General features: G+C 37.6%; 1 protein-coding gene across 1 annotated transcript in view; it reads left to right on the top strand.

The window, feature by feature from the left end:
* The window catches only part of si:dkey-106n21.1 (solute carrier family 23 member 2), a 35606-nt gene that overhangs the window by 6623 nt on the left and 13534 nt on the right, over window positions 1-15449 (top strand). Inside the window, exons 2-7 of the mRNA XM_051382190.1 lie at window positions 367-519; window positions 5321-5478; window positions 7655-7838; window positions 9370-9551; window positions 12929-13046; window positions 15273-15429. Coding sequence (XP_051238150.1) covers window positions 367-519; window positions 5321-5478; window positions 7655-7838; window positions 9370-9551; window positions 12929-13046; window positions 15273-15429 — 952 coding nt within the window. The remainder of the gene's footprint in view (window positions 1-366; window positions 520-5320; window positions 5479-7654; window positions 7839-9369; window positions 9552-12928; window positions 13047-15272; window positions 15430-15449) is intronic.

Here is a 15449-nt window from a genome sequence, read left to right as displayed (position 1 = left end):
GCCATAACTCATCACATTAATTCCATTGCGTATGGTCAGTATTTATGTCTCTCATCTGAACTAAACTAAACCAACAGCTCTAGATTACACTGGAAAGAAAACAGTGAAAAAGCAAAACCATTAAAATGGCCTTGGCACAGTGAGAGTCTCTGGTATGTGCAACGCAACAGTGAGAGACTGGTTTAAGATATGTTTGTGTTGTCAGAATATTCTGGGAGTTGGTGTGTGTCTCCAAATAGTCTGGATGGAATTAAACCTCAATTTGTAAGAAAATATTGTTTTTTATTTGATGTTGCTTGGATAAATAAAATTGATAAATGAATGACTTGTGTGGTGTGTGTGACCTTTGGTGTGCTTCTTTCCAAGGACAAAGACAGTGATGAACAGCCGCAGCTGACAGTGGACATTGGGGAGCCACACACGGAGGCCCTGGAGGAGACTGTGGACAGAGGTGTAGATCTGGTTTACTCCCTCAATGACAGGCCCCCGTGGTACCTCTGCATTCTGCTTGGCTTCCAGGTAAATTAATCTCATGGCTTGTTTGGTCTTGTCTGAGTAGTACTAGTGGCCTACTGCATAAATTACTCTTTAAAGTGGATTTATGATGCTTTTCCTCAGTTTATGTCATATGTGTAATGTCACAATGTCAGATGTTTATATTAAAGGTGGCCAAAGTTTCAAATATTGAAGGTAAACATTTATAAAAGTAATTCCTGTGAACAAAATGCACAGGTTTAAGACTGCTCTGAATACTATAGGTTTCCAACTGGTTTTTCTAACTGGATATCTGGATACACACCCATTCACCCGCTCAATCTTTCTAGTCTCAATCTTTCTAGTAGTTTGGCAATTCTGCTCAGTATGTCTCACAAAGAGTGCTTTTTCAGTTTTTAAGGAAAGTTAGTTTGTTGATAGACATATGCCTTTACTTGTTGCTATAGTGACTGCTAACTGCATGCAGTCTGATGACCAATAGCTGACTCCTCCCAGACTTGGAGCTCAGACCACTGAGGGAGTGTTGGTGTTTACACCAATAGAACAGGAGCTTTCACAGGAGGAGGATTGGCTGTAAATCACCTCGGCACCGTATTCCCTGTAATCAAACTGGTCTCTGTCAGTGTAGTGGGCTGGGCTCCATAGCACGCTCTGGTTCTGGTGCCTATTCTGATGCCGCTCTCTGCTAGCATTCCCCACTGGGTACCCCCCGGCATGGGCCTTAAAACCTCATCCTGGCAGTCCAAAGATTCTGTGCTTCGTCAGAGGGTTCGACATCTGCTTTTTGTTCATTCCAAGAACAGTACAACTTTTTGTGCCCTAAAAGCTATCCAGCAGATTTTTTTAAATCGAGTCCAGTGGCTCTCACTGTAAAATGTAACAAGATTTTGCTGACATTCAAAAGTTGAAGCTGACATTCTCATGATGTTGAAAATGTTACACTCCTTTTTAAGCAGCTGTCACTTACTATGAGTCTATAATCCACATGGATTTGATTCTGTCATTAAACCTGTTATCCTCTTATCCAGCAGCTCTCAACATTTCTCAATAAATTATACTTCCAAATCGCGTGTTTTAGGAGAAAACTTGTTTCAGGGTACTTTATTTGGTTTATTAAAAGTGGACATCCAGGGTGAGGGAAAGTGTCCTGCACACAACATGTAGAGATTAGGAGAATATTCTAATAAACTGAAATGGACAGTAAAAAGGAGATGATAGAAAGTCTTACGTAACAAAATCAGAAGACCAGAAGTGCATGAGTTTTATTTCAGAGCAGAGCAGCCATGACATTAGAATCATGCAGTAAAATTAGTTACAAGGGAGCCCAGCAAAATAGATAAATTGTTGGTCATGAATCAGCAATTTAGTTTAAGAGCTTAATATTTTCAGTTTTCTTGTGCATTAAAGACTCTTGTAAAGTAAAAGTAAGGAACATACTGTGGTACTTTTTAACATATTTTATACGAATGTTTATTCTTTCAAGCTGTGAGTATCAAACAAGACACGTCCGTTGACCACTGTGAATATTATTATTAACCATTGGCTGCTTAGTTTCTTGTTTTCTCCAGTTTTGTTATTGGTATGTTATTCATTATTGCACCATTTCTGTAAACAGTTACCCCTTATTCTGTCATAGGCACTTTTTTTAAGCTTGCTGTGTGATATGACACCAGGCGATGTGTAGAAATGTAAGAATAGTGGGCCCCACTCAAGAGTATCATGGTGTTTAGATGCAATGCCCCCTAGATCAGCCTGTCAACATGCTCAATTCTTTAAGTCTAAAACATAAAAGTAAAAAAAAAAAATGGAGAAGAAAAAACAGATTAATTGTCCACCCAAGGGAATTGCCTTTTTTCTGCTCCCAGTTGGATCCATTATTTTACAGCTGCAACAACTTCTTTTTCCAAAAGGATCATTACCTTTCTCCAACTTTTCCATTTTTATAGCCCCTTGCACCTCTTTCGGTCACCTCATTGTTTTTCCTTGACCACAAACTACATCCTTTTCCCAGAAATCAGTATCATGACTTCCAGGAAGAGTACTATGTGGTATGCAGCCAAAGCTTGTGATCTTTTAAGTGTTTACGTTGTTTTAAAAATATATACATTTATCATATTTTGTTTAGCAGTTTGGCAAGTGTTGCCAAAGTCCTTTTTTAAGGAAAAATGCCCAAACTCCTCTGTTTCAGCCCTCTCATTTGCTGGTTTTCCACGATAGTGTACTTTCTTTGGGGTTTGGACTGTTGGTTGAACAAAACAAGACATTCCTAGGCAGCACCTTAAACTCTGTGAAACTGAGATGGGCATTTTTTTTACTGACATTTCAAACAAAATCAAGAAGCAAATCAGGGATATATTGATAATTAAAATAATTATTATTCGCAGCCTTAGTTATATTTGGGTACACTGTGGCACTGTATCTCAGAGTATATTAATGGGGACTGCCTCGCCTTGTCATGAGGTACATAAACTTCAACTGAAAAGTTTTTTTTTATGGCTGATACTAAGCTACTGACGGCCACCAGCCAAGGAAGCAGCCACTACGTAAGACATAGGTCTTTGCCTTAACTAACAGTGTTTTTTTGTTGCTGTTGTTGGTATCATATCTAACCTTACAGGTATTTGTATTGTTGATGAAAAGAATAAATATGACAAAAACATCCAACTGAAACCCAGACAGATGACAGCAATTACACATAAAGGTTAGCACTCATTAACACGGGGAGGCACGTTTCATTGGGCACTTTAAAAGCGTTGTCTTCCAAACAGGAAACACATAAGAAGAAGAGTTATCGAGCTGTAAAATACCAGGTGGCTGACTGAAAATGTCAAAAAATCATGTGTGTCCATGTCATCTGGGTCACCACAGAGTTACAACAAAAGCTTGGACGTTTGACTTTTTAATCACAAATGTTGCTCGCTACATCGCGTCATTCAGTAGAAAGATGTGATTGATGTAATTTAAACCATGTTTCTTCCAGAAGGCTTTGTATTTATTTCCAGCATTTGGCTACCCTTTAACCTCTGACTATACTATCTTATATGGACACTTATTTTAGACCTCTCTACTCCCAAGCCATTTTTTACAAGGGTTTTTCTGTCAATTTCTTGCATTTTTCTCCTTTATGGACACCAACTTTTGGTACTCAATGAAAGCTCCTTGTTGTTTCTCCCTTTGATCAATTTGAGCAACTGCAAACAACGCAAAACAGGCAATTTGAGACGTAATGTGCAAACTACTACTGTAATCCACATAAAAAACGTCCTCTCTCAGAATTCTGAAAAAATTAATTTCATTCAACATGTCATTTAACCTTTAATCAAAATCCAAAAAGTGCTCTATTCTTTTTCAATTTGGACACACGATTTAAAATGTCTTCTTTTAAAATTGAAGATTTCACTAGATAGTGATAGTAGAAAGTTTCTCCCCTTCCGGTGTCATCCATGGGACCTTATTTAAAAACAGTCAGCACAAGAGACAAAATATGTTTTGATCGTGTCTGAATTGTGCCATGAATCATACATATGATGGTTGCCAATTTAAAAGATTATTTTGCAAGTCATGAAAGTCGCAGTTTGTCATAGTAACATTTAGTCTTCTGTGAAACCGCTCAGTGAACTGTCTCTTGTTTTGCACAATTTTTGTCTCCAACACCAACATGGCTGTTACCTTATCTAAGTTATATTACGTGGTCGGTTTTATCCAGCAACTCCTCCTCCTTTTATCAGCTGGGAAGCAACAAACTGCGGCTTTCTTGACTTACAAAGTTAACTTTTAAATTGCCAAACATTATGTGTAACTCATGACAGCATCAAAAACTGAATTGTGTCAGTGTCATACATATTTTTTTCTGAAATAAAATCCCACTGGTAGGGGAGAGATTTGACTCTCTATGAAACATGACCAAACATGACCAGTCTTGATCAAAATTAGTACATAAAATGTGACAGGGGTTTGGTCCTCCAGGCCAAACACCCTTAGGTCTCATACTTTATGAGTATCACTTTCTCAGTTTCCATGTTCAATTTGTAAATGTTTGCATGTCTGTAAATCTGAGATGAATATAGAGTTACTTGAGATGTATGAGGCCTTGTAAGTGGTCTTGTTTCCTAAAGGAGTACTCCTCCTAGGTTCCTCTGTCATTAAACTGACCTTAGCCATCGTCCTCTGGTTTATGGAAGTTGTAGGTTCGAAAATACTCCCATAAATCAGGTGAGGCCTGTCAACATCTGTCTTCAATTGTTTTTCTCTTAGTCTAAATTCTTGTGAATCAATGGCAATCCCCACCACCCCAACACACACATATGCAAACATGGGTAGAGTGTGCAGTACAGTTAAGCCTTGCATTTGTCTGTGTGTTTGTTCAAACAAGTTCAAATTGGCAGTATTTGTTTTCAGGTGATTGCAATCAATTTAATAAAATGCAAAAATCAGTTTTCTATATTAATAAAAAATACTGTACCAAAACTTTACATTTAATTTTTTTTTAGAACAGCTTAGAGGGATATTATGCTGGATTGTTCAAAACTCTGCCACAATCTGTATTTCATAAAAGAAAGTACATGACTTTTTGTTAGCTTACAATAACTCTTCTAGATACATATTAGCTATTATGAAGGTTTTTTTTAGCATCTTCTTTTTCGACAATTCATTGCGTGCATTGTATTGTGTGATTTTGGAACCTTTGCAACCAAAAGTAATTAAGGTAAATCTCTTGATTTGGAGAAACATAAATACTTCTGATTTACATATTGAAATAAAAAATAACTTTGTTTTACCCCTCCTAAGAGTCCCCAAATGTATCCACATTCATCTGCCTCCACAGCATTACATCCTCGCGTTCGGTGGCATCATCGCAGTCCCGCTGATCCTGGCCGAGCCCCTCTGCATAAAGGACAACAACATTGCCAAAAGCCAGCTCATCTCCACCATATTCTTTGTGTCTGGAATATGTACGCTGCTGCAGACAGCTGTCGGTACCAGGTAACACCCCCTTATTGTCTCACAGGAAGTAACACATAGATATGGATTGAGTAAATTTTTCAGATTTGACAGCTTCTGCTTGCGTGTGAACATTTTAAGTACTCTAACTCTCTGTGGGCTGGTATTCATTGGTGTGTGTGTGTTCACCTTTTATGTTGTGCTGTCAGGTTTTAGATTTACAGCAGGTACAAACTGAAGGAAAGGTTAAGAATGTTCACAAGATGGAGGAAACTCTCATGTGTTTTCCTTTTCACACAACTTTTCCCTGAATGTTTTGCCTGTCTGATGATAAGGATTATGCTACGTGACGGTATACTCCTGTCGTCCAACACTCGCCTTATAATACCTCCTTGCAGTGGTTCTGTCATGATTTAACAAACTTCATGCCAACGCTGAGCTCTATGTGCAACAGTCTGAATTTACAACTTAGCTTACAGAGAGACCCCTGTGGTGGTTCATGTAGAGTTAAACTGTCAGTCAGCCCACCGCTGGGCTCTATGTGTCACAGTGGAAGTGAGATTTCCCCTTCAAGATAAGTTCTGAAATAGTTTTCCTCAAAGCTGTGCGATCTCTAAATTTTATGCAGCTTATTTTGTGGATTTCCTTTTATAACAGAGATGTGAGATCCTGGAAGCTGTTTGGCACTTTGATAGGAAAATCCTTCTGAAACTGACGCATCAATCTCTATGCTTTACAACTGTGCAGCTGCCTCCCACTCATACAGTACAGGGCTCCACACACACTTTTCGGCCCACTCAGCACTGTAACAGTAAGCCTGAGCAAATAGCTAATGCTTTTGTTTGAGTTCTCCACCTACACAGTTTGGCAAAAGCTTAAGGGGACAAAAATGGAATCCCAGCAAACACTTTGATATTGAATAATAAAAAAGTTAATCTTTATTTGTATTGGACCTTTAAAAACTGTGGTATGAAGGGCTTAGTGAAACAAGAGAATATAAAGAATATAAAAAAAAAAGTGCATAGAAATACATACGCTGCAAAACAACAAAAGCAGTGGTGGAAGTATTTAGATCCTTTACATAAGTAAAAGTACTTATACCACCATGTAAAAATACTTTACAAGTAAAGGTCTTGCATTGAAAATATTACTTAAGTAAAAGTAAGTATAATTAGATAAATTGTATTTATCATAAAGGTGTGACTGTTGTAATACTATAATATATATTGTACTATATCATTAGGTTATTATGAGTATTACATTGAAGTAAAAGCAGTAGTTGTAGTTGGTTGAGGTAGAGCTTGTTTTAAACTGTTTTATATGGTGTATATAATGATTATTTTCATTATGGATGAATCTGTTGATTATTTTCTCCATAATCCATAATCTATTGCTTGTTTGGTTTGCGAAAACTAAAAAAAAATAGTTAGAAATGACTTCACAATTATCTAGAGCCAAAAGTGACACCTTCAAAATGCACAACTAATAGTACAAACTTTAAAATTATTGAAAATAAAAATGTTTTTACATGAAAAATGATTCAACATTAATGTTAACATTATCAAAATAGTTGCCAATTAATGTTCTATCAATCGACTAACTTATTAATCAACTAATAATTACAGCTATAGTTGTATAAACTGTTTATGTTTAATATATATATAACAAATATATTTTATAAGTTTTGTGTGAAAAACAAAATACTGTGAAGTACTACATTTATTACCAATTACCAAGAACCTAGTTACATTTCACCACTGAACAAAAGCAAAGAAGATAATAGATATATGCACAGTCCACATTGTATCATACAAAGCCACTGTGGAAACGTGTTTTAAATAACTTGCTCCATTCATTTTAAGTTAAAAATTCAAGATTCAATTTGATTTTCAAGCATGAAACTAGAACATTTTAAACTGATTAAATGAATGTAATCAGTTGAAGGTTGAAGATTAGTGCAAAATACAGTAAATGTTGATAAAATACTGTATCTTGCAGGTGAATTGCTGGAATGAAAGTTGACATTGTTGTCATGTCTGTAAGTCAGTGGTTCCCAATAAGAGGAACCCTGTAAGGGGTTTCACGTTAAATCCAGCCTGCAGGAGGATTGCCAGGATGAATATTTGAGCATATCCAGGTCTTTCAGGTCCACAGAGATATGGCATCATATGGTCCAGTGATCTCTTACCTTTGACCCTGTCACCTTACTGAATTGCAGGTTACCAATCCTCCAGGGTGGGACCTTCAGTTTTATAACTCCAACCCTGGCCATTCTTGCTCTACCCAAGTGGCAGTGTCCGGCCCCAAAAGAATCTGTGATGCTGTCGGTTCAGCTTCAGAATGGCACCAGTCCCCTGCAAATGGAAAGTTCTGATGAGATATGGATGTCAAGAATGCGTGAGGTATGTTTCATATTTACTTGAGCCAGAAGATTATTCTCAGCACCTTATATATCCTTGCACTGAATCCAATCGGTCATCTTAGCAGTGGTAATGGATTGAAGGGGAACAATGAAGATCCTGTATCATTTTTGTCACACCTTAATGTTTGCATGTTGAGAAATAGTCATATGGTTCAGAATATTCTCCTCAGCGCTACATGTCTGCATCCAGAAAGCATACACAAAATTGACCAACTTAAGAGATTTGCATGCCAAACTTGGCAATACTGAATTTAAGACTTGAAGTGAAACAAAGGTGAAACAAATTTGTAAAATTTTTGATTTGCTAAAGACTGTGGTTAAAAACACCAACCCAAGAACTGTGTTAAAATGACAAAATTTCAGACAAACAAACCTTGAAGTTCAGATAAAGTACTACCCAAAAACCTGGTATTGTGAATAAAAACCTTTAAAAAAAACCCAAAAGTGAATATTTAGGGCACAAATCTCCAGATTTGTGTGGGATGACACAATTTAGCATTTGAACACAATTTTGGGATGTTTCACTAATGACACTTTACAATGAGGGACACAATGTACCGGTGAAACAGTAGTACCCCAAAAGTGTGTTCAAATGCGAGGAAATTTAGGTAAAAACACAAACATTAGGTCAAACAAGACCCAAAAAAATAAAAAGGCAAGATTTTAATAAAAATCTGGGAAGCATTTAAGGAAAAACCTGGAAGTGCCAGTAAAAGCTTAAAAAGTAGGTAAAGCGAATGATTAGTGTAAAAACTTGTATTCCTATAATGAGGTCAAAGGTCTTTTCATGGTCGGGCAGGTTTGGCATGTTTAGTGTGAGCTTCTGGAATGACTGCATCACTGTATCCTCCTTCTGTTAGCAGGTGTTTGCGTAAAATATTTTTCTCAACATATACATGTTATGTATGTTTCAAAAGAGGGACTTCTAAAGGGTACTGATTGTACAGTTACCACACCTTTAGATAGCTTTCAGTAGGCAAGACTGACATGTGATAACTAGTTTCTGAGGTAGGATTTTACCACTGTTTTGCTACTTTTACAACACTTAATTACATATCTGTTTGACAAGACACAGAACTATGCAATTATAGTGAAGCTGTATGCTTGAAGTTCAACAGAATAAAACTTCAGGGTGAGAATCATAAATCCATCTGTAGAGGTGGATTTATGAAGCTACTTCTGCAGTATAAACAGGTTTCTTTTTTATCACATGTAGCACCTCTCTTTTCTTTTTTCCTTATTTTGCCTTAACTTAAGACTTCACATAGGTAACTACTATGGAAGAGTAATAGTTCATACATCATTCATACATACGTTAACATAAGTTAAGTTCACATGACATCACATTACATTCTCCATAAAACTACTTTTTATTCACAAAATACAAGTTTAAAGATGCCTCCAGGAATACCATTGGTATGCTATGATGCACAGTTGAGTACAGAAAACCTGGCTTATGTAATTGTGTGTCTCTTCTGTAATTCTGTAATTGTGTGCCTTGCTGTCCGCAGATCCAGGGGGCCATCCTGGTGTCCTCTCTACTCCAGATCGTCCTAGGATTTTCTGGGCTGGTGGGCCTTGTGCTGAAATACATTGGCCCGCTGGCTATCGCTCCCACCATCAACCTGATCGGCCTGTCACTGTTCATTGAAGCTGGGAAGAAGTCTGGAGGTCACTGGGGAATAGCTGCTCTGTGAGTGGTTGTTTACACCAATGTGTTGCACAAACGATATAAATATGTTAATCACAAAAAAACAATATACTGTATATATGTATATGCAGCAGATGGCTGCTGGGGTGGTGGTGGGGCTTACAGAGCAGCAGGCAGCAATACGGATGCAGGGCAACAGCGGCATTGACAGAGCAGAGGGAGAGCTGGGAATTCCAGATTGGAAGGTTACTTGGTTAGTGATTATGGAATAAGGCACGTCATGTGTGTATAGCAGCGTCGCTCGAGTTGACTGCCTGAACTATCTCACAAGATTCCCTCCATTTTTGATCTCACCTGACCAGAGTACATTCTTTCATAAGTGAAATGGGATTTCTTTCAGCGATGGCTCCCCTCATCGTTACTCTTCCATAAATAGCACATTTGTGGAGTACATGACTAATAGGATTCCTGTGGACAGATTCCCCCACCTGAGCTGTGGATCTTCCCAGCTCCTCTAGAGTTACCATTGGCCTTTTGGGTACTGGTTACTCTGGTTAATGCTCTCCTTGCCCAGTTCATCAGTTTAGGTAGAAAGCCTTCTCTTGGTGGATTTGCTGCTGTGCCATATGTTTAAATTTTCTGATGTTGGGTTTTATAATGATAGTGTTCTGTGAAATATTCAAAGCGTTGCATATTTGTTTTTATAACATAACCCTGCTTTTTACTTTAGCAACATTCTGCAACAAACTCTGAGGCCTTCACAGGACAGGTGTATTTATATTAAGATAAAATTGCACACAGGTTGACTCTATTTAACAAAGTGTGCGACTTCCGAAAGCAATTGGTTGCACACGATCTTACTTAGGGGGGTCTCACAGCAAGCATCTGTTCATTTGCGGGGAAATGTGGGTTATTATGAGGGCCACATTATTTTCATCAGGAACCTTTCATACTCTGCATTAGAGCATCTATAATTTGTTAAGTCTCTTAATTCACTTATTCAGGTTTTTCCTTTAGTTTGCTTATCTGTCTGTGTGTAGGTATATAGTATATGTACATTCAGCAGAGAAGAGTTTAAATAAACTCTGGTCGTTTTGGATGCTGTAGCGCTGTTGAACTGTATTGTGGACAAAATATTGAGTGAATACACTGTACTGTATGTCTCTCCTATAGCTTAATAAGATTAGGAGTAATGATAAAATTAAAATTCTTGATTGATATAATAAGATTAATGTGGGTATATTTGAACCTAGCAACATAGTAACAACAAACCTTAGCTTTACAAATACAGTACAGCAAGATAAGACATAGGATCACATGGGAAACTAAGAAAATTCCTAGAAAACAAAGTCCTTCCATCCTGTTTACACATTCCAACAAAATCAAATTACCATGTTTCTATGCATCCAAATGTTTGTATTAATTCAGTATGTATTTGCTTGTTTTCCACCCCCGTTGTTTCTTTATGAAAACAGTCAAGTCCACTACTTAAATCCACCTAATCTCTACAACTACTGCTACTGCAAGTCACTGTTCCACTTTATCTCTCCATTCAATTACCTTTGCTCCTGCCCTGTCCAACCTCGTGAAAACTGTCTTCATTTACCGCCGCCATCTCCAGATAATTCAGACTAAAGTCATTACATAGAGTGATCCTTGTGGGTTTTGAAAGGTTCAGCACATCCACCTCCTGGTGTCATATATTGGTCGTAATCAGTCATATCCTTCTTAGCCTCAGTGCCCTGACCCCCCAACAGTCTCAGTTCAAGAGCAGCAGCTTACAACAGTAGAGAAACAAACATCTTGTGGTTGTAATTCAACTCCCAGCACACAAAAAAATACTTAAAACTATACTAGTCTGTCATAAGACACAGTACACATGAAATTAAAAAGTAAATTTCCAAAACATGATCAAGATCAAATAAAAATCTAAGTAGGATATATGTTAAAAACTGAGTGAGAGTCCTCAGAGCACTGAGAGTTCCAGACTGCCACAGCTGAGGAACTCAGGAAGGGAAGATAAGCCTGTTGATCTCTCTGATATCACATCATCCCCTGCACCTTCCCCCACTGGCTGCAAAAAAAAGAGATAAATTAAGATTTCTTGGAATTTAGATTTTTTTTATCTCAAGCACATATTTTAAATTCCATATGTCAAACTAGATTTTCAGACTGATTTTCCTGCTGTGGTCGTAAATCTAATCTAGATCAGTGATTCAGCTACAATGTAGATGTTTAAATCATATTTGATTGATTTGCTCATTATGTGAAACAAAGTACAGTTGAACGATACTGGGGAACTCTTCTCTCCAAGTGTTCACCAGGCTGCAGAGTTTTCCACTGAAATAACATGTAACATAAAACTCGCATTGGCCCTGAACAGTATTTCATGCACAGTGTGCAGTGTTTTCACACACAGCATGAAGTGCTTCATGCGCAGCATGAAATGCCAGTCAAAGGCAGGGCACTGAGTGAAGTATTTTGTCAGAGAGCTGAATGAAACTGAAGACAAACTCAAGGTATATTTTGATGTTCTAAAAAGCTTGATGCTGGCCTATCAGTGTGCACATAAAGAAGCAAGGTATTCTTATCTCTCAAAATTGATTGCTAGAAGCTGCTACAGGCAATAAACTAACCCTCCTTCCCCTTCTAGGCAGCAAAGAGAAGCATCCACTTTTTCCACCATTTCTTCCATAAAATAAATGGCATTACATATCCCACCTGTGAACAAGAAATCTCCTCATCTGTACTGAACCCTCTGCCAGTATGTCTCACTTGCCTCAGTGCTACTGCTCAGACAGACAGATATTTCTCTGTTGTAATGGGATAATTCTCTTCACCCGAGCACCCTTCTCATGTGGTGTTTCCCAGGGGTCAATTATTGGTCCTATATTTATTTAGGACAGATAATCCATAAGTATAATATTAAATTCCCAGATGATATGTAACTTTATTTTCCACTGATTGGTAGTGATTCATTTTTTCATGTTATGGCTTGTCTGCCTGATATCAATAACTGGATATCACAAAACTTCTTTTTGGCTCAATGAGTCCTTTTATTCAAACCTCAAATCCTGACCCTTGACTTAGAAACAATCCTGGGAACCTCAAATCAAATCCTCAAACATCAAACAATTTATATACTATTTGGGTGTGATCTTTGACTCTGAGCTTTGTTTTGACATACAAATCTTCATTATTATTATTATTATTATTATTATTATTATTATTATTATCATTATTATTCAATGTTCAAACACTTTTGCCGCACTGCTACTGTTATTTACCTATAATTGTCCACAATGACAAGTATCATGTAGGCAGGCCTGCTGTGTAAAATGACATGTGTATACTTGCTCCGACCTTGGGAGAAACAACTGTGAGTGACAAATATGGGCCTGTCTTCTGTTTTTCTACAGCACGGTCTGTCTGATCCTCCTGTTCTCTCAGTATCTCAGCAAAGTCGATGTTCCAATGATTGCTTACAAGGATAAGAAGTGGAAGGTTTTCCAGTATCCGCTGTTCAAGCTCTTCTCTGTGAGTTGCCAACATTATCCAGGTCTCATATGCTTGTCTTTTGTCATGGAAAAAAAAACATAAACACTTTATTTTAGGACTTATGGTCCATAAAACCATACAGTGCAATAAAATCATCTAGTATCAAGCCAAAGTCTGCCAGTTGAGTGTGCTAAAGTGACTTAAACGTCATGGAGTGATGGTGATCTTTAAAACATGTTTTTGTATCTAGTTAAACATGACCAAAGTAAAGATAACATTTCTAACCAAGTGGCTTTAGGTGAGATACGTGAGAAAATCTATTCGGGAATGCTAGATAATCTTTCTATATTCAAAACAAGTGGAACTAGATTTTTAATTAAAATACAAGTTTATCCCACTTATGTAGCGTACTTAAACATCTGGGTTTTTTTTTTTTTACAATGCAAGTGTTCTTATCTCCATTCCTGGAGCCTCTGTGCAAATAGTGTTGCTTTCATATTTAACCAGTTAAGTCTACAGGAAGTGTTTAGTCACATTTGATCCACGGTATCAGCTTGGACTAAACAACTTGTTTTAAAGAAAACAGAGAAAAAAGCTTTGTTTGGCTTTCACAGTAGACAATGTCTTTATTTCAGGGAGGCATATATAATACTTATTTGTGAATCTTGCTAAATGCTGACACTTTATTCTTTTTAACACTGAAATAGCAGTGTGAAAGGGTATGAACACATTTCCAAGCCTTCTACTATGACTTGTGATTACAGTTATTACCTGCCACATGCCTGTAGCGAGGGACCGACAAAGAGACTGCATTATAACCTTTTTTTTCCCAGGAAGGATCTTAGTCAAACACACAGGCTCTTATTGACAACCGCCCTGCTTCACATTCATGCAGTTACATACCTAGTCAGTATGAGAGCTGACGAGCACAGCCACAATCCTCTACTGGTTGCGGTCAATCAGAACTTATCGAATACAGATTTTACTTTGTAAGCAAAAGTTATTTACACTGTGACAAGTGAGACATATATTTTGAACTTTAATGCAGATTAACCCTTTTCCATCAATCAACATGACATATATCTTTTTGTCAACAATAGCCAAAATAAATACATCATGGCAGCAGCCTAAGGGTTGGTCGGCCACGCTTTGAAGCTTCTGGGTGTGACTTTGTATAACTCCTTGAAGGTTCAGAAGGATGGTGAGGAGAGATAATATACTGCACATTCTAATGAAATGCTAATTCAATAAATAAAGGTTTATTGAATCAACAAAACTGTAAGGTCTCTTGATCTTACAGTATATGGTAATGTTGTAATTTGTAATGTTTTATTTAACTAATCACGTATGCTATCCATCATCAAATTAAGCCATGCAAAGCATACAATATGACTCAGCCTGAATGAATATAGGGGATTAGCAGCATAGAAAGAGCCCACCTACTGTATGAGGTTAGTCAATGCTCAATAGCCACACAGCCTCTTGCCAAGTCCTATTCATCATTAAGTGGCCTAATAATGCATGGTATCATAGGCCTACTGTATTTTAGTACTTAAATCACATCGTATGTATAATTTGTAGCTTAAATATAACTCTTTCATAGAGCTCACTCAATTTATCTTAGCTTTTGAGCCTTTAGGTGAAACTGTCAACATGACATCAAAGCAGAAATCAAGTAAATTTGAATTACATGGTTGTCTGGCTTGCTTTTTTGCCCTCAAGCTACTGTCTGACAGTTCTAGAAGACATGCCCATGACAAAACGCCCTCTTGTGCACAACTCTTTGCTCCCACGTAATCTTTGTACAAATACAATCAGAAACCGTTCTGTATGAAGACACATGCAGTGTAAAATATTTGAAAGTGATAAACAGTACAGTTATGCATATAAATAAGTTCCTGGAATTCAGCTGTAGGGAGAGACTTCTTTCCCTGCAGCTGAATTCCAACCCAGCCCCTCTTCACACCTATGCTCTAGAAGATTCTACCCAACAACTGTGCTTGCAGTTAGGGGTAGTCCAATTTACTGGTTTTAAGATAGATAGGACTGTCATTGGCTTTTGATAAAAAACAGATAACTGGCAGGCAATGTTAGCTATGTGGGCTTTTTGGGGCTAGTTGTGTAGTTGTGCTCAATAGCTTTAAGGTCTTCAAACACCAGGCCTCGAGGAGTCTCTCAAAAGAATTTCAGTAGTGTATGTTTTGTGTTGGTTGGTCAAGCAGTTTAAATGTACTGAGACAGTCTGTATCTGATAACAAATTCTAGGCTTTGTTTGGGATGTGCGGTGCCTGGCTGGTCTGTTTCTTACTGACCATCTTTGACGTCTTTCCTTCAAAATCCAATGAGTACGGCTTCTCAGCAAGGACTGACATCAACCTGAATGCTGTGACAAACTCCCCTTGGTTCCGTGTGCCTTACCCAGGTAAGTGCATTAATATCATC

The sequence above is a fragment of the Dicentrarchus labrax genome, unplaced genomic scaffold (genome assembly GCF_905237075.1).
Source record: "Dicentrarchus labrax unplaced genomic scaffold, dlabrax2021, whole genome shotgun sequence".
NCBI classification, from domain to species: Eukaryota; Metazoa; Chordata; class Actinopteri; family Moronidae; genus Dicentrarchus; species Dicentrarchus labrax.
The sequence above is the reverse complement of the archived record's forward strand: the minus strand, read 5'-3'. Positions and strand labels throughout refer to the sequence as shown.